This window comes from Ochotona curzoniae, unplaced genomic scaffold (genome assembly GCF_017591425.1).
Source record: "Ochotona curzoniae isolate NIBS_2020 unplaced genomic scaffold, NIBS_Ocur_1.0 contig_4797, whole genome shotgun sequence".
Lineage (NCBI taxonomy): Eukaryota > Metazoa > Chordata > Mammalia > Lagomorpha > Ochotonidae > Ochotona > Ochotona curzoniae.
In genome coordinates this window covers 1792543-1813218 of record NW_024466390.1, presented here as the reverse complement: position 1 = coordinate 1813218, position 20676 = coordinate 1792543, and the positions used below count along the sequence as shown (strand labels likewise).

At 41.7% G+C, this 20676-nt stretch overlaps 1 protein-coding gene across 28 annotated transcripts in view; it reads right to left on the bottom strand.

The window, feature by feature from the left end:
* Nucleotides 1–20676, bottom strand: part of ABI1 (abl interactor 1) — an 86905-nt gene that overhangs the window by 50187 nt on the left and 16042 nt on the right. The window contains exon 2 of one of the 28 annotated variants that reach the window (XM_040988109.1): nucleotides 11938–11990. The exons of the other annotated variants lie outside the window; for them this stretch is intronic. Coding sequence (XP_040844043.1) covers nucleotides 11938–11990 — 53 coding nt within the window. The remainder of the gene's footprint in view (nucleotides 1–11937; nucleotides 11991–20676) is intronic. 28 annotated transcript variants of the gene reach the window in all.

The following is a 20676-nucleotide window of genomic DNA, read 5'->3' as shown; positions in this document are numbered from 1 at the left end:
GATACATACCATTGAGACACTATTTATCCAAATGGAAAACATACCAGTCTGATAAAGTATGTATGCAGCAAAATTGCTATGCAAGACTGATACATTGATTTCCAATAAACTGAACAAAACTCTTTCTATCCCAATAAGCTCACACTTAGGTATCCATCTCACAGAATCATTGTCAAAACACACACAAAACGATTTTGCATACAGACTCTTCTCATCACTATTTGTAATAGCAGAATAGAAACAACCACAGAGCCGCAGTAGGGGACTCACTGAATGACTGTATCACTACACCCTCCAACTAGGTATGACTGTAAGGAATACTCAAGGAATCTCTTATCACTGTAACAGGATCTCCGGAAAACTACTAAAATGAAAACGCAATCTGGGAAAAAAATGAACATAGTATCTACCACTTTTATTAACAAAGAGGAAGAGATGAAAAATAAAGGCATATATTTTAAAAGAAGGAATAGTCATAACATTAAAAAAAAGCTTTATATGGAGAAAAATGGTAAAAAGTTTAGAGGAAATATCCACTAGATAGAATACATTAAACATACCTTATTACCTAGACTTCTCTTTGGAACTGTGTAAATGATTTATTAACTATGAAATAAAACTGAATCTTCAAAAGGAATTCCCACAATTATAAATTAGTCAACTGAGAATAATGGCTGTGTATCCAATTAATAGTTATATCAGAGAGAAACAATTCTAAAAGTGACTTGAAAAAACAGTAATTTGATTATGCTTCTGAACATATCCTAACACAGAAATAACTGAAGACAGCATGGGTATGGAAAATTCAGGCTGTCAGTATTGCTGAAATTATTAGCCTGAGATTTTTGTGTGTACAGAGCAGATACAGTAATAATTATATACATGTCACTGAAAACTGGTATTCTGGCATAGTTCAAAAGAGATTTTGATGCATAAAGCAGAATGAAAAAAAAAAAAGCCAGTACTTCTGGTTTTAAACTGAAAGTGTTAATGACCTAGCTGTGTCCAATTAAAAAGGCCCCAGAATAATGACTGCGTAGTTACCTAACCACACCTATTATTTATCCAGATTATGATCTCTGCATGATTCTCTGCAAATAAAGAACCAGGACTCCCAGCTGGTTACAGGTCTAGGTCAGGCAATGCACAAGATGCATTTCAGACACCCTGCATACCAAAAGGTAATGGTTACGTGTTGATTATAGTTAATAAGAATGAATGGCATACTTGTAAATTGCTCTGGGCCTGGCAAAATGGCTCAAATGGCTAATCCTCCCCCTTGCAAATGCCAGGATCTCCCACTAGTGCTGGTTCATAGCCAACTGTTACACATCCCATCCACATTCCTAATTGTGGCCTGGGAAAGCAATAGGATCCTGCATCCACATGGGAGGTTCAGAAGCTCCTGCCTCCTGCCTTCGGATCAGTTTAGTTCCTGCCTTTGTGGTCATTTGGGGAGTGAACCAACAGATGAAACATCTTTCTGTCTCTTGCTCTCTCAGTATCTCTGCCTTTCCATACAATTAAACCTTAAAAAGAAATTGCTCAAGCTAATTTTAGGGTTCTTACTCTGAAAACACTGGTAAGGCATGTGAGGCAATGCATAATTTGTTTGATTTAGCCATTCCCTAATGTACACATATTTAAAAACATCACAGAATATGCCATGAATATAAACTATATATATATGTGTATATATATATATATATATATATATATATATATATATATTTGTGTGTGTGTGCTTTAATTTAAAAATCTTTAGCGAACCCAAGGTGACTATAATTTTATCAAAGACCACTCTGTGGTCATGACAAAACAGACTTGAGAACTCATTTGAGTAAGCTGGGAACAGATCACACAGGGCCAATTAAGTGACAATGAGGTCACTTAATTATAAGCATAACAATGTATTCTAACAGTGATCAGTGATCAAGTGAAACACTCCAGACGTTTCAACCTACGAGTTAACAACATTTAGAAATAAAACAAACCAGGCCCAGCATGGTAGCCTAGTGCCTAAAGTCCTGGCCTTGTATATACCAGGATCCCATATGGACACTGGTTCACATCTGACTACTCCACTTCCCAATCCAGGTCCCTGCTTGTGGCCTGGGAAAGCAGTCAAGAATGGCCCATAGCCTTGGGACCCTGTACCCATGTGGGAGACCCACAGGGGACTCCTGGATTTGGATCAGCTCAGCTACAGACCATGCATTCACTTGGGGAGTGAATCAGTATACGGAGGATCTTTCTATGTCTCCTTCTCTCTGTATGCCTGACTTTCCAATACAAATAAATTAATCTTAAAAAAAAAAAAAAAGAACAAAGAAAGAAAACAAATCAACTCCAAAGTCACTGCCCACATTTCAAGGGGAAAAGCAGTGTGCATTACTCAGGATGAAATGGGTAAGTCCGTTTTCTTCAGTGCCCAGTTACATGTGTTTTGGCCAACGTACCGTGGTAGAATCACCACAACAATTACAATCACCCACAACAATTACAATCACCATGACGCCCTCTAGCTTGGACTGCTGTCAGCTCTCCAGATCCTAACAATCCACTGCTTCCATTTCCATCACTGCATTTTTGCCTTTTCCTGAAGTCTCATACAAATGCACTCGGAGCACAGTTGCTTGAATCTGGTTCCTTTCAGTAAGTACAGCACCTCTGAGAAGCATTCTTGTGACTGCTGAGCAGTGTTTAACAGCAGGGATGTATCACACTCAGTTTATCTACTCATCCGCTGCTAGACATTCAGGTTGTTCCAGTCCAGCTACTACAGGTGCTTGCAGATGTCTCCGTGAGGACATGTGCTTTCACTTCTCTTTGGCAATACCTAGGTAGACTGCGAACACGACTGCTGAGTTGGTGTTCAGCACATGTTAACATCACCAGAGATGGCAACAATCTTTTGACAGAGAAACAGCGTTATTTAGCATTCCCACTGGGAGTGTATGTGAGCTCTCTCTGCTCCTCATCCCGTCAACACTTGCGATAGACGGTCTTTTTTCACTTTAATTATCTGATATATCTGCAGCATGATATACAGAAATTGCAATTTGCACTTTCATCTTACTATCAAACTGTAATGCTTTCAAGTACCTAATGCTTAGGTACTACCCATTTATTTCCTCCCCATTAAAGTGTCTGTTCAAGCTTTTGCACAATTTTAACTAGACTGTTTGCTTTCTTAGTGAACTATACTGCTTATATATTTATTTAAAAAGATTTATTTACAGAGATTCAGATTTACAGAGAAAGAGAGACACAGCCAGATCCGAAGCCAGGAGCAAAGAGCTTCCTCTGGGTCCCCAACGTGGGTGCAGGGTCCCAAGGCTTTGGGCTATTCTTCAAGGTTTCCCAGGCCACAAGCAGGGAGCTGGATGGGAAGTGGAGAGGCTAGGATATGAACCAGCGCCCAAATGGGATCCCAGTCCATGCAAGGCAAGGACTTGAGGCACTAGGTTACCCTGCCTGGCCCTCCTTACATCTTCTATAAACAAGTGTTTTTAGGTACATTTTACAAATATTTCTCTCTGTAACTTGCTCTGTATTGTATTTTAAGTGTCTTTTGAAAATAAACTATTTATATGTTAAGTCCAATTTACTAAACTTTATTTCACATTTTGTCTCCCTAACTTGAAAATTTTGCCAATCTGTGCACTGGCTTTCCAATAAAAAACAAAATCTTTAAAAAAAAAAAAAAAACTGACTGCAAAAGGGTCTATTTCTAGATTTCTAGGACCATTTTTGGTTCTACTATTCTGTTGATTCCAGTTGCTGGCATCTTCGTGCACTGACGATATCTAACCAAGTGAGATATTACAAGTCTCTCAGACTTGTCTTCCTTTCTCAAGATTATCTAGACATTCTGTTTGTCATATTTTCATGTAAGTTTTAAAACAAGCTTGTGAATTCCACAAACAAGTCTGCTAAATTTTTGCCAGGATTATGCAGAATCTATAGATACATCTCAGGAAAAACTGCTATGCTAACAAAATTAAGTTTTCTAACACATGACCACATTCTACTATTCAGGTCTTCTTTAAAATCTCTCAGCAGGGTCAGCTTCATGGCGTGGCAAGTTAAGCAGCCTCCTACAAGGCATGATTCAATTTGGGTTGCTCCAGTTGCAACCCAGCTTTCTATTAATAATAATGAGCCTTCAAAAGGCAGCCCAATTGTTTGAGCTCCTGGCACCCATGTGGAGCATCAGAATAGAGTTCCAGGCTTCCCACTATAGCCAGACCCGGCTGCACTACTGCAGTCGTGGGGTAAACCAGCAGATCAAAGGTGTGTGTCTGTCTCTTCCCAACTCTACCTGCCTTTCAAATAAAACAATCTTAAAAAACACATCTTTCAGCATAGTTTCGTTTTCATGTACCAGGGACAGACTTCACAATTTTTTAAAGATGTACTGGGCCTGGTGCAATGGACTAGCGGCTAAAGTCCTCGCCTTGAACGTGCCATGATCCCATATGAGCACTGGTTCTAATCCCAGCGCCCTGCTTCCCATCCAGCTCCCTGCTTGTGGCCTGGGAAAGCAGTCAAAGACAACCCAAAACCATATGACCCTGCACCTGCATGGGAGATCCAGAAGAAGCTCTGGGCTCCTGACTAAAGACTGGCTCAACTCCAGCCACTGTGGTCACTTGGGGAGTGAACCATCGGACGGAAGATCTTCCTATCTGTATATCTGACTTTGAAATAAAAATAAATAAATCTTAAAAAAAAAAGACATATTTATTTTTATGTTAAGAGTCAGATTTACAAAGACAAATGAAGAGACAGAGGGAAAGAGACCTATACACAGGTTCACTCCCCAAACAGCTGCAATGGCCAGAGCTGAGCCCATTCAAAGCCAGGAGCTTCTCTGGTGTCTCCCACATGGGTTCAGGAACCCAAGGACTTGAGCTATCTTCAGCTGCTTTCCCAGGCCAAATACAGGAAGCAGCCAGGACTCAAATCCATGCACAGATGGAATGCCAGTGCTAGAGGCAGAGAATTAGTCTGCAAATCACTGTGTTGGCCCCAATACTCTATGCTTTTTGATGCAATTATAAAAGGTGTTGTTTTCAGATTTTAATTCTAATTTTAATTTTCACTTCAAGTTTACAGATATACAACTGGTTCTTAAAAACTGGCCTTGTGATCCTATAGCAATGCTAGATGTACTGTATTAGATCACTTTTCATAGATGTTAGTATATCCTGCATACCACAGTTATGCTGTGAATGAGGATGACTTGGCATTTATGTTTCCAGGATGCATGTCTATTTCTTTTTCTCACTCATACTGGCTAGAAACTCAAGTGCAAAGCAGAACAAAAACCGTTGTTCTCCACACTTGAAGAAAAGCATTTAGGCCTCAGTAAGTGAAACACTGAATCCAGGTTTTCCAGAGAGCCCTTCTACAAGGCACAGAAACCCCCTTCTGCTCTTTGTATGTCCATCCAGGTAAACCTAATCCTGAGTAAGTTCATTATTCTCAGGCATCTACAGTATTCTAGAGCTGGATCTCCCCACTGTTAGTATTCAGTGTGCAACACGCACGTTTCATTCACAAGTATAAGAGAAAACAGCAGCTTACTTCTGCTTTCCTCTGAAGCCTGGAGTCGCATTCTACTTCTTACCTTCCTTTACCGTATGATCATGTATCTATATACAATCAGTGGAACGCTAGCAGGAATGAGATATTACCATACCTAGACAAGAAAAGGAAAAATTCCATCCATGTTTGAGTGCAATAAAGCAAAATACAGGGGCAGAGCATGACAGCAACTGGCCCAATGAAAGTATGTCATGTCCCCACACCCCACGGCACCTGCAGAAATAAGTTCAACAGTCACAAGTGCATTTGTAGCTACCTTACTGATGAGCACAGTTAATTTCCTGGAAAGACTATGAATTTAAAAGTAATCTCTAAACAAAAACCCATGCTGTTACTTTATTCAGGTTGGTAAGCTTAGTATTCAAAATCGGGTGTTCCTCCATTAAGATTCTTTAATTGTATATCCAACAAGCAGCCCCAGTATGTCCCAAGGGTCAAACAAAACAAATTATAAAGGGACAGGCAGGATGGCTCAACTGGCTGATCTCAGGCCTGAGGGCATCAGCATTCCAAATGGGCCTGACATGTGTCCCAGTTGCTCCACTTCCCATCCAGTACCCTGCTCCTTCCAGCAGCCAAGAATTGCTCAGGTCCTTGGAACTCTGAACCCACATGGGAGACCCAGAAAGATTCTCCTGGCTCCTGGCTTCAGATCGGCTCAGCTCCAGCCACTGTGGCCATTTGGGGAGTAAACCAGTGGATGAAAGATCTCTGTCATTCCTTCTCTCTGTAAACCTGCCTTTCCAATTAAAAGAAAAAGAAAGAAAGAAAGAAAGAAAGAAAGAAAGAAAGAAAGAAAGAAAGAAAGAAAGAAAGAAAGAAAGAAAGAAAGAAAGAGAGAGAGAGAGAGAGAGAGAGAGGGAGGGAGGGAAGGAGGGAGGGAGGGAGGGAGGAAGGAAGGAAGGAAGGGAGGAAGAAAGAAAGAAATGTAAGATTTAAGCCAGTCAGTCTTTTCCCCAGGAATTGCATGTCATTTTAATCAATTATAGCAGTCCTCTCCACAAAGTCTAAATACTCCATAATAATTTTTCTGAGTTGGTGTGACATAAAATGCAGCTGTCATTAAGGAAGTCTGCTACAAATAGAAACAAATAAACTCAGCCATAAACAAAAATTATTTAAAGTAGCTTAACTTAAAATAAATAATATAGCTAAGAACTAAACAGGAAATTCTTTGGATAAATGAACTTTATGGGTATCTCACACATAAAACTACTTCTTTGGCTTCCTTTACCAACCTATAAAAACTGAGCCTTACTAAATCAGAATCTCCTGGCTGGAGCAGAAAAAACTTCACACATGGTATCTACTTCTGTCATTGCATTTCCTGCTTCTCAATGTGACTACATTAGCAAACTAATTTTTTCTTTCTCAGTGCCCAAACTGAGAAATATTGGTGACAGCCAATTCATCTTTAACTTCTTTCCGTTCACTTTCCAATCTCCACTGATTACCACAGCAAAAAAAAAATTTCTCCCTCTCCTTATTTACTAATTACGTACTAGTACATGTAAACATCTGAATTCCAAAAGTGACGTAATTTTTTTTATCATGGTTGTGCTTGAAAAGCATATTCTAAGGCCCAGAGCAATAGTCTAGTGGCTGAAGTCCTCACCTTGCATGCACCGGGATCCCATATGGGCACCAGTTCTAATCCCAGCTGCTCTACTTCCCATGCAGCTCCCTGCTTGTGGCCTGAGAAAGCAGTCGAGGACAGCCCAAAGCCTTGGAACTCTGCACCCATGTGGGCTCCTGACTTCAGATCAGCTCAACTCTAGCCACTGCAGCCACTTGCGGAGTTAACCAGCAGACGGAAGATCTTCCACTCTGTAAATCTGACTTTCCAATAAAAATAAATAAATAATCTTTAAAAAACAAAAACAGTTGTGATCAGTGGACTCACCTGCTACTATGCTGCAACACCAGCCCTACTACTTCTTGTTTTTTTTCAGGAATCCACAAGCTAAGCTTCTGCCTGAGACCAGTTCATCTTCCAGAGCTGTTCCACTTCCAACTAGGCTTCCGGCTAATGGCCTGGGAAAGCAGCAGAGGATGGCTCCAGTTTTCAGCCCCCTGCATCTACATGGAAGACTCAGAGGAAGCTCCTGGCTCCTGCTTCAGTTTTGCTCAGTTCCTGCACTTGCAGCCATTTAGGGAATGAATCAGCAGAAGGAAGATTTTTATTTCTTTCTTTCTTCCTTTCTCTCTCCTCCCTTTCCTTTTTCCCTCCCTGTAACTTTCAACTAAAAATTAATCCTTTTTAAAAATACAGTAGTTTTGGCCTAGATATACAGTATGGTTGAAATTACTTGTTCTTAGTGACTTTAAACATGTCCTGGAATCCTGGAAAGCAACCAGCTTTGAGGGGACGATAACGACTATCCTGACCTCACACAGTCTAAGACTCTGCTTAGGTAACCAAGCAGGGGCTTCATCAACAGGTTGTGGTTTTTTTTTTTTGCTCCTTGGGTTTTTTGGTTTGCCTGTTTTTTGTTTTTTTTTTTTTTTTAAGTTTGCTACACACACATAGAGCAATAATGAAAAAAGTTTCCAATTATCTCACTTCTTTAACTTACTTCCCACTTTTCCTAGAAATGTCACACCTGTCAGATCTTCCCTGTCTTTTATCATCTTTAACCTCCCTCTAGTAAAACCTATACTCAAATTTCTCTAAGCTAAAAGCCTTTTATCATCTTACAGGACCCAAAGCCTAATCAAAGTCGGTTCAAAGTGGTTGACAATAATGCCTCTCTAGTCTACCTAAATCTAGGACATGCCTTCAACCTCGAGATTTTCCTTTCATGCTTAGGCATTATTTTAACAATTTGGCCATCTGCTTTGTAAGAAGTTCTACAATATAGATCTAGCTGATGGTCTCCACAGCTATATTTAGACTGAACATCATGGGATAAATGCCTCACAGGCACTGTACACCTTTAAGAGAAAACGTCACGGATGTCAAAAAGAAATTTCAATACCCAAGCAAGGACTCTGTTCTGAATTCTTTAAGTGGTTGGTCAAGGTTGCAATAATTCAAGAAGTCACCAGATGGACAACCAACTTCACGGAACTGCAAACGATGACAACTGGGCCATGCCAGCAGCCTGGCTGGCAGCTTTCTAGGAACACTAAAACTTGTAAACCACAGCCCAATTTCATACACATTAAGGCAGATCACAACTGTAATAGTACAGCATTCAGCTTAGCATCCCTAATGTGAAAATCTGAAATCCAAAATGCCCCCAAACATCTCCAACGTCCTGAGCACCTTGTAAAGGACAGAAGTTTCAGATTTTAGATTATCAGATCAGGCCTGTTCAACCAGTACGGTCTATACTCAAATACTCCAAAATCCAAAAAATTCTAAAATCTGAAACACTTCTAATTTCAGGAATTTTAGTAAAGAATACACTACCTACATAGGAAACATTTCTTGGTTTAAGAGACTTTTTTAAAAAAGAAATGTTAAATTTGATTCTTTTTTTTGTACATGCTATTGAGAAGGATTTAAAATTTCGAGCCCTAAGCCCTGCAACAGAAACTTTACATAACATAAAACTCAGAGAAACACACTTCTACTTTGCTGATGCCCCCCCAAAAAAGGTTTTGTTGGTCTGATAATCGAGAAAAGCTTCCAAGAAGAATTTACCATCATTTTGTGGGTAGAAGTAAAGAATTAGGGGAAAACAAGCGTATAGGACAAATGCTGGTCAACTACTGACAAATAAACCAATTATGCCCAAATCACAGGGTCCGGGACGCACACTCAGAAACTAGCTACCAGTGAAAGAGTCTCATTTCTCCAGAACGATTTCCATTTCAACGAAAGTGAAAATCAACTCAAAAGAAATCCTGCCAACTTATGGCAGGTAGCCAGCAAAAAGATATTTTTTTGCCTAGCAATTTAGGTTGAGAACTTTCTGTGTGAGCTTGAACACAGCTTCTCACCAACCTTCCTCCCCCGTAAGCACCTGCTGACAGACCTAGGAGCCCTTTCATTCCTCCACCATCCAGGGAAGACATGCTGCCCACGGTGCAACACAGTTTTGATTAACAGGAAGGGAGTTGGGGCACACTGTTTCACTGGAGCCTTAACACAAGCAATCAACTCCTAGGATTCTTACATGACTCTACATTTAACCATAATGTAGAACACATTTTTAAACCTTCTAAGTCATTTTATATTCCCTGGTTAACTGGAAGATTAGCTTTCAAAATTTTCAATTTTACCACAATTACAGCCTGGGTTAGTGATACTTTGCCCAAAATAATTCCTTTACCACCCCATATCCCAAGATACACATTTTAAAAACAGGTTTAATATAAAACCTGCTTTTAAAAACACAACACACACACACACAGTTCAAGACTGGCTGGCTACATTTAAACATATCACTAGTTAAATGTTTAGATAGTGACAGAAAATGTTTTATTCAATTATTTGGTCCACAACACTGGCCTCCATTAACTCTTTCCATTTTAACTTCCTGTCCTCTCAAACATTATTCTTAAAAGGAACAGCAAAAACCATGATGATCAAGCAAATAACTTAAACAAACACTTTCACATCCTGCTAGAATACAGATAATACGTATCATATTGCTTGAAAATATATAGTTCCCCACTTGTAAAATTTCCTCAAAACAGCCAAATGCCAAAAACACAATTATGTATTTAATAATGTTCATGCCACATTTGTATATAACATCAAAATAAAAGCCTACTAGAAACAATGTAAATGTCAAGTTATTTCATAAAAATTAGTTTAATGGAATACTATGCAGTCGATAAGATATAGATAATGGTCAACAAGGAATGTACATCCAGTTAGGACCTGCACTGGGAAGTGGCACCACTGTGAGTCACAGAATAATTTCTTCTAGAATTTCATCTTAAAACTACAGGAATAGTTGGGGAAGCAACAAAGGTGCAAGGGTGATGCTAAAAGATCAGAGAGGAGTCATATACCAGTCAATCTGAAGCACTCAACCTCCAGTTCTAGAGATGTCCCTGCGTCGGGCAGGTGCCTGGGGAGATGGGCAGGTCACCTGATGCTGCAGGGGACAATCAGAAGGAGAGCCACATGCAGGGCAAGAGAGCCAACCAAGCTACAACTCAGGAGCGCCTCTCCACCACCACTTACCACACACAAGCAGAGGCCAGCAGGAGGCCGCCTACGTGCTTACACAAACTCCTCTCCTGGCTACTTCTAACCCTGTAGAGTTTATCAGTCATATAGGGAAAAGAACTGTGACATCCCCTATAACCACTTTTTTCCTCTCCACAAGCACTGCGCCAATGATGCCACCCGCCAGAAGGCTCCTCACCACATACCAGAAATGGAGACCACCTGACCTTGAGAGTTTCACTCTGCACATCTGGAAGCAAATAAACTCTTTACATACTGTATGGCTCAGGTATTTTGTTAGCAACAGGAAATGGACTAACACAGCAGGTTTATGATTTTGGTAAGGCAGCTCTCACCTACATTAATTTGTCTAGTAAATGCAGAAACTAGGATTGGAACCCAGGACTGAACACAAGTCTAATATGCTCTTTACACAACTATCACACTTGTCATGTGGCACTGGTGAGGTAGAACAACATTATTTCAACTATGTTCTTTTTTTTATTTTTTTTTTAAGATTTTTATTATTTTTTTTTATTGGAAAGGCAGATATACAGAGAGGAGAGACAGAGAGGAAGATCTTCCGTCCAATGATTCACTCCCCAAGTGAGCGCAACGGGCCGATACTATGCCGATCTGAAGCCAGGAGCCTCTTCCGGGTCTCCCGCGCGGGTGCAGGTTCCCAAAGCTTTGGGCCGTCCTCGACTGCTTTCCCAGGCCACAGGCAGGGAGCTGGAAGGGAAGCAGGGCTGCTGGGATTAGAACCGGCGCCCATATGGGATCCCGGGCGTGCTAGGCGAGGACCTTTAACCACTTGCGCCACCGCGCTGGGCCCTCAACTATGTTCTTAACAGCAAAAACAGCTTAAGGTAGGGAAGGGCAAGGTGTAGAAGAGAGAGCTTAAAGCAGAATCAAATGATCAAGGATGCTAGCTCGGAAGTCAGTGAACAGAAGTTGGCTAATGGGGGGTTATAATCTAAGACTGAGAAAACTCACAGGCCCTTCAGAGTGCATTTTAAGGAACTCGGAACCTCATGCTGAAGTTGCTAGGAGACACTGAGGGACTTTCAAGAAGACAAGACATGCTTACTTTTAGGCTAAGGAAGGATCACTTATGGGAATAGCCCTGTAGTGCAACAGGTCAACACCACCTGCAACGGCAGTACCTCATAGAGGAGTAGCAATCTAAGTATCCAGTCCAGCTTCCTCCTAATGTGCATAGGAGGACAGAGAAAGGTTGCCTAAACACCTGTGCCTTTCTCTACCCACCAGCAGCATCAGGAGCTCCAGGTTTCAGCCTGGCTCACTCCTGGCCCTTGCACACATTTGAGGAGCAAACCAACAGATGGAAGATCTCTCTCTCTCTCTCTCTCTCTCTCTCTCTCTGTTGGTCTGCAAATAAACAAATCTTTAAAAAAGGGAGAGAGACAAAGGCTCATCTGAGCTGCGGTTTTATAAACTGGACCAGGAAACTGCAGAGGACATAGAGTTGTATTGCAAAATGTACCCATGCCACACGCAACAGGCATCTTGAAGTTAAATATCACATTCGGCCTAACAGTGGGAGAAACAAAGGTGGAGAGGTAGACATGGCAGTGCTAGAGAGGATGAACATCACTATATCTTCATGTTATCCTGTCAAAGAGTGAACTAAGTTCAGTTCTAATGTGGCAAAGTGAAAGTACTTCAGTATTTCCTTAAGATGAATCACTCCAAGGCCTGGGGCAATGGCCTAGCGGGTAAAGTCCTCGCCTTGAACACGTCGGAATCCCATACGGGCACCGATCCTAGTCCCGGCAGCTCCACTTCCCCTCCAGCTCCCTGCTTGTGGCCTGGGAAAGCAGTCGAGGATGGTCCAAAGCCTTGGGACCCTGCACCCATGTGGGAAACCTGAAGGATGTTCCTGGCTCCTGGCTTTGGATCAGCGCAGCACCAGTCCTTGCGCTCACTTGGGGAGTGGATCATCAGATAGAAGATCTTCCTCTCTGTGTATCTGACTTTCCAATAAAAATGAATAAATCTTAAAAAAAAAAAAAAAAAGATGAATCACTCCAAATTCTAACTCACTAATCTGTATACCATATGCTTTTTAGTTCACTGGAAGGATAATGAAGAGAAGGAAAATCAGTTCTGAGGATGGCTGAGAATGTGTGATACACAAAACAGCTGATATTTTGTGTAGCAGGTCAGTGTAAATGGAACAACTACCAAACATTTAAAAATTTTCTAAGTTACTCCTCCCTAAAAAGTTAAATTCACACTATTTTCTATCCAAATAAATCTAATTTTGCTAGTAAATTACTTAAGCAATATAATCCTTCACTTAATAACTGGGTAACAGAGCAGTTTACACTATCAGCACCACAACACCCCTTATTGACAAGAAAACAAGAAATCTTTGTTTAAAACAATGAAAGTTTTAGGGTGTGGAGGTATGATGTTAACAAGCTCAGTCTCGACCTGCAATCCTTGCTGGGCACCAACTTGTCAGTCACTCCACATACAACCAATTTCCCTGCTAATGTGCCTGAGAAATAGTGGAAGGTGGCCCAAAACACTTGGAATCCCTGCCACTCAACACAGGAGAGTTAAACAAAGCTCCTGGCTCCTGGCTTCAGCCTGGCACAGCCCTAGCCAATGCAGCCATCTGGGAAGTGAACCAGCAGATGGGAGATCTGTGTCTCCCGCTCTTTCTGTAACTCTACCTCTCAAACTTTACAAATATTTAAAAGAAATAGTTCCATAAACATCAGAAAAACGCCTTGTTCTATCACTGACTCTATCCATTTCCTTACTTAAAAAGCTCCTCAAAATCATTTTTGGCTATTAACTACCTAGTGACTCATTATCACACCTGCCAAGCCAAAAATCAAAACACGGACAAGACACTTTTACTCTAGCTTCTTATCATATTCTATGAAAGACTAAGAATTGGAAATAAATTTTTACAAAAATCAACTGAGTCTTCTGAATTACAGCTATTCCAAACATTCCTGAGATATGAGCATGGAGACATTCTCTTCACATGGCTTCATTTTAAAACAGAGAAAAAGCAGACAAAACAGAGAAAAAAATATTTAACTAAAGTACCACACACTGAATCCCAAGCAAATAATATCAGTGGGAAATGAGACTGTCAAGTAAGGAGACAAAGCAGGGAAAGGCAGTGTGGCAGAGCAGGTAAAGCCAACACCTGTGAATCTGGTACCCATCCCACCCAATGTCTGTGTCCCAGCTGCTCCACTTCCTATCCAGCTCTCTACTAATGGCCTAAGAAAAGCAGCCACAGATGACCCAACTGATTTGGACCCTGTCTCCCAAGGGGGAGACAGAATGCAGTGCCTGACTACAGCCAGGCCTTGACCTGGAAGTGGTCCCTTTGTGTGGAAGCTCTCTGTCTTCGTAACTCTTTCAAATATATATCTTTTAAAAAGAAAAAGGAGATACAGTAGTATTCAAAAGAAAGCCATTCAAGCCCAATGCAACAGCTCAGTTGGCTAATCCTGCCTTGCAAGCAATGGGATCCACTTTGGGCACTAGTTTGAATTTCAGTTGCTCCACTTCCCATCCAGCTCCCTGCCTGTAGCCTGGGAAAGCAAGGTAGGATGACCCAAAGCCTTAGGACCCTGCATCTGCATGGTGGGTAAAAGAAGCTCCAGGTTCCTGGCTTCGGATTGGCTCAGCTCCAACAGCCATTGTGGCCAATTGGGGAGTGAACCAGTGAATGGAAGCCCTTTCTGTCTATCCTTCCCTCTGTAGATCTGCCTTTTCAATAAAAATCAGGAAACCTTAAAAAGGAGGGGAGGGGAGAAAGAAAAGTCTTTCATTTCACTACATTAGAGCTAAAATACTATTTTGGTCCCTTACCAACCACCATTATAATATACCAAAGTAATTAATTAAAAGTCACGCTTTTCACAAAGCTCAACAAACTGACTCTTCTCAGGTTCAACAGTTCATTCCTACCCCTTGCCATAGCAAGTAAAGATTTACTGGAGCACAGCAACACCCACTAATTTACACCTCATCTCTGGCTGTCTCCCAGTTGTCAACAACCATATAAAATGCAAAGCTTAAAACATATACTGTCTGCCCCGGAAAATATCTATCAACTGGTAAACTTCTAACTTTTTACATTAACTACATAATTTAAATATTTTCTTATACATACAAATAGGCAGGGAGTAAAACAGTAATATTGGGGCAAGCATGGTGGCATAGCCTGCTAATATTCTGCCAGCAGTGCCAGCATCCCACATGGGCACTTGTTTAAGTCCCAGCTGCTCTACGTCCCATCCAGTTCCCTGCTTATAGTCTGGGAAAGCAACAGAGGATGTCTCAAGGTCATGACACATGAAAGACCCAGACGCAACTCCTGGTTCCTGGTTTCTGGCTCCTAGCTTTGGACCAGCTCAGATCCAGTCACTTCAAATAAAAATGACTTTTTTTAGAAAGCTACCACTTTTTAGTAGAAAAAGCAGCAAAAATTTACTCATTTGGCAGTAATCCCAAAAGCAATCCAGTTTTATTAAACACTTCTTGTACAGCACATTAGGTACCTGGACGTTTCCATCACTGGTATCCACTGCTTTGTAAACACTGACCTATATCTTCCCATTTTCTTTTCCACTGCCATTGGTTAGCACTGCTGTACACACCATTTCTATATATTTTACTTTAGCCGCTAGGCCATGGCACGGCAGGCCCCAATGGTTGATTTGTTTGAAAAGCAGGCAGACATGGCCCGGCACAACAACTTAGCGGTTAAAGTCCTTGCCCTGAACACGCCAGGATCCCATATGGGCGTCAGTTCTAATCCAGGTGGCCCCGTTTCCCATCCAGCTCCCTGCTTATGGTTTGGGAAAGCAGTCATGCACGGCCCAAAGCCTTGGGACGCTGCACCCATGTGTGAGATCTGGAAGAGCTCCTGGCTCCCAGCTTCGGATCGGCGCGGTACTGGCCATTGTGATCACCTGGGGAGTAAACCATAGGATGGAAGATCTTCCCCTCTGTCTCCTCCTCTCTGTATATCGGACCTTTCCAATAAAAATAAATAAATCTTAGGCAGACAGACAAAGAGAGAGAGAGAAAGGGAGAAAGGGAGGGAGAGTAGAAGGGAGGGAGGGAGGGAGGCAGATACACACAGTGATTCCATCCACTGATTCACACTCAAAACAGCTGCAACATTCAGGACTGGGCAGGGCAGGGCAGGGCAGGGTAGGGCTGGGCTAGGCTGAGACAGAGAGCAGAAACCCAATTCAGGTCTCCCACAGGAGCATTAGGTCCAACCACTTGGGCCATCACCATCACCAATGTCTCAGAGGGTGCCATCATGAGCAGTTAGGAGCTAGAAACTGGGAACTGAAGCCAGGTACTTTAATAGAAGATAATCGTATCCTAACAAGCATTCTCCGTGCTAGGCAAAAATGTCCAAGCCCAAGGTTGCTTTGGCTTGCATTATTCTGATAATCAGGAACATTGCTTCTCCTACCTGTTGGCCATTTTGGGTTTGGTTTTTTTTTTTTTTTGAGATTTTTGTTGGTCATTTAAAAAATTATTTATTTGTTTATATTTATTTATTTGAAGGTGAGATTTGCAGAGAGGAGAGACAGACATCCTGCAAATGCTGGTTCTCTTACAAGATACATACAATGGTGAGGGCTGAGCCACGCTGAAACCAGCAGCTTCTTCGGGTCTCTCAAATGCTGCAAGGGCCCAAGCATTTGGGCCATCTTCTGTTGCATCTCACAGACCACGAGCAGGAAGATGGAGCAGGTCACAGTTGGTGGGTTCACCCACTACAACACCAGCCCCTTGTTGGCCATTTTTACGTCTTCTTTGGAGAAACACTCATTCAAGTTTTATGCCTAACTTAGCTATTTTTCTACAACTGAGTTGTATGAATTCTTTATAAGTTTTGGATGTTGGGCCCGGTGCGATGGCATAGTGATTAAGGTCCTCATCTTGCACACCCAGGATCCCATGTGGGTGCCAGCTCAGGTCCCGGACACACCGCTTCCCATCCAACTCCCTGCTTATGACCTGGAGGGCAGTCAAGGATGGCCCAAAGCTTTGGGACCCTGCACTCACGTGGGAAACCTGTGGGAGGATCCCAGCACCTGGCTACTGGCTTCGGATGGGCTCAGCTCCAGCCATTGTGGCCACTTGGGGAGTGAACCATCAGAGAGAGAATCTTGCTCTCTGCCTCTCCTCCTTTCTGTACATCAGCCTTTCCAATACAAATAAATATATCTTAAAAAAAAATTTTTTTTTTAATTTTTGGATGTTAACCCCTTACATAATATGCAAATATTTTCTCCAGTCCCTAAGTTGCCGTTTCATTTTGTTATTTCCTTTGCTACACAGAAACTTTTAATTTAAAGTAGCGTCATAAAGTTTTCATAAGCATTCCAATAAAAATTTAACAATAAATAAAGCTTTCATAAACATTTCGCTTTTGTAGTCTGAGGTTCTGATGTGGAATCCAAACATGGTGAGCTTTTCCAAAAATTTCCAGAACCTAGGAACCTATCTAATCCTGTCCCCCTTAAGAGAAATACCAATTTCAATGAACTGGGGAAGGATCATAAACTATTTCTCTAACAGTAGAAAAACATGTACAATAAAACAGAAAAATAAACACAATCCAAATCAGGGTTATCAATAGCAAGAAAGACAAAGGAAAAATCATACAGAGACCAGAGTCTACAGTCCTACATAATAAATCAGAGCCCTAAGTTTGGCTCTGATCTCTAGAAATCAACAAAGAAACAAGATCATAACATGATTTATGAAGCCATGAGGTCATATCTTTGTGAGAACAAACCTTTTTCTAAGACTTCCATCTGACTGCAATTCTTCTGAGTAATGCGGACACATCACGCAGGGTCCATCCCACCTTATATCATCGCTCCAAAATAACCACAAAGCAAAAAACTGAAAGGATGGTTATACATGCAAAAAGTATATATACTTTCCTACATAATACAGTATTTATTCATGTAGTATGTGTCCAGAATGGCCCAAAGCCTTGGGACTCTGCATCTGCATGGGAGACCTAGAAGAAACTCCTGACTCCTGGCTTCGGATCGGCTCAGCTCTGGCCATTATGGTCACTTGGGGAGTGAATCATCGGACAGAAGATCCTTCTCTCTATATCTGACTTTGTAATTAAAATAAACAAATCTTAAAAAAAATAAAGTGATGTGCTTTATATGTTATGTGTATGATATATACACCATGTTGTCTTCTGGTTTTTGAGAGGGAAGAGGGAAATGAGTACAGAAGAACACAACTGAACTGGGAATAACTGGCTCTAATATACCATGAGATATTAGCGAACATTTACAAGAAATCCACACTGCAGGCAGCCCACAAGTTATGATGATTAACTCACACAACAGTGACTACTCAGACCTTTAACTCATGTTTCTGATGACTATGCCAAATCTGTCTAGACAAAAGAACAGAGCATGACAGGACACAGCAAAAGCACCATTTCATCTTACCAGTGTTACGGTTTCTCTATTGTTTCACCGGGGAAACACTGAGCTATCCGTCTAGCTTCGTGACAGGCATGGGATGTCTGTGACTGAGACCTCATCTCCTCCAGGGCACTCAGTTGTACCTGACACTGCTCAGCTTACTGTGCCTTACTGCCCCGCTGAGCCTCCCCTTCCCACAACCCTTTCAACTCATGACTCAGCTCAATCCATTCTCTATGAGAAGCTTTCCCTGATACCCACCCAAACAGTATACTACTCCTTTAAATTCTCTCTAAAAGGTCCTTCCAAAGAGAGACAGTTTAGGGTGGTAGGCATCTGGTGCAGAGCTTTGGCTACCACTTGAAACGTCAGTATCCCATTTATGAGTGCCTGGGCTCAAATCCTGCCTCTCATAATCCCAGCTTCCTGCTACTGTGCATGTGGGGAGACTACAAAAGACAACTCAAGTGGCTGGATGAAGAATCCAGGTTGAGTTTTAGGTCCTTGGCTTTGGCCTCGCCCAGAATAGGCTGTCATACCATTTAGGAGGAAAAAAAGCAGGAGATAAGAGATCACACTGTTTCTCTTGTTTATATTTCTCTTATCTCTCTTCATTTCAAATGGACAGATTTTTTAAAGCATGAATAGGGAAGATGAGGAACCATGGCATAGCAGCCTAAGCTTCCACCTCTGGCACTGACATCTCATACAGGCACTGGTTTGAAGCCTGGCTGCTCCACTTGCAATCCAGTTCCCTGTTAATGGCCTGAGAAAGCAAAAGAGGATGATCCAAGTCCTTGGGCCCCTACACCCACACAGGAGACCCAAAAGAAGCTCCTGGCTCCCAGCTTTGGATCAGTCCAGCTCTAACCATTTGGGGAGTAAACTAGCAACTAGAACTCTGTCCTCTATAGCAGACAGAACTCAATCTCTCTCATCGTCTCTTTAACTCTGCCTTTCAAACTAAAAAAAATTGTTTTTAAAAAAATAAAAATTAATAGTTTAAATACGGGTAGGGCCCAGTATTGTGGCACAGCAAGCTATGTACTGCCTTTGGTGCCAGAACCCCATCTGAAAACTAAAGGAGTTCCAGCTGTTCTGCTTTCAATCTAGATCCCTGCTACTGTGCCTGGGAAGGCACTGGAAGATGACCCAAGTGCTTGAGCCCCTACCACCAGTGGGAGACTAGGAGGAGCTCTAGGCTTCTGGCCCATCCTTGCCTGTTACAATCACTGGGGGAGTAGACTGCAGATCCCTGTTTCTTCTATTCTAACCATGACATTCAAATAAATAAATCAATTTTAAAATAAGTAAAAAGGATAATTTTGAAATTATTTATTAAAATTGTATTTAAAATGTATAAAAATGCCAACAACCTGTAACAGGTAACAATCAAACATCAAGACCAACACTAAAGGGGCTAATGTAAACCTTAGCCTTATGACACAAAACTATACTGCCAGAGACCTCGGAGACCTAGGAGTTCCTGTTTCTCTACTTCCCCCTCTGCCCACACATCTAGCTAACAGACAAGCCCTATGCCTACTCCCCAACCCACTGCTCTGTCAGTCAAGTTCCCTGTGGAGGAGTGAAAGCTGGAAAGCACCAGGAACCAGCTGCGTACTAATGGCAGAGCAAGGGAAGGTCTATAGATCCGCTTGAGACAACAAACTACGCTCTGTGGGTGTACCAGCTTTCTACCAAAGCAGAACTACTGTGGGTGAAGGAAGCCACCTTTTTAGAGCTCTACTTTTCCTCTATCTCCCACCAAACCTTCCTGATGCTTGTCTTCCTTTACAATTTTGCCTTCAGATCCCCATTGTCCTTTACAATAACTACCTCCATTCAAAAAAAAATACTCATCAACAGGCCATCCAGCCAGTCACCACTTCTGGTCTCTCCCCATCCACCTTATATACCTCAACCATCTCTCCTTCACACAAAAAAATGAAGGACAGAAAATTAACCTGATGACAATTTAGGGAGACAACCAACAGTAGAAAGGGAACAGTATTAGGAGAAGAGGAAGAACTTAAACTTTTGGTTTTAATGCTACAGTGTTATCTGAATCATTTGCAAAAAAAAAAAAAAAAAAAACCCTAGCTCAGGCCCAGTGCGGTGGCCTAGCGGCTGAAATCCTCATCTTGAACACGCTCGGATCCCATATGGGTGCCAGTACCAATCCCGGCAGCTCCCCGCTTGTGTCGGGGAAAGCAGTCGAGGATGACCAAGGCTTTGGGACCCTGCACCCACGTGGGAGACCCAGAAGAGGTTCCTGGTTCCCAGCTTCAGACTGGTGCAGTACCAGCTGTTGGAATGAATCATTGGACAGAAGATTTTCCTCTCTGTCCCTCCTCCTCTCTTTATGTCTGACTTTGTAATAAAAATAAATAGATCTTTTTAAAAATTTTTTTAAATAAATAATAAAAAAAACTAGATCAAAGACCTTTC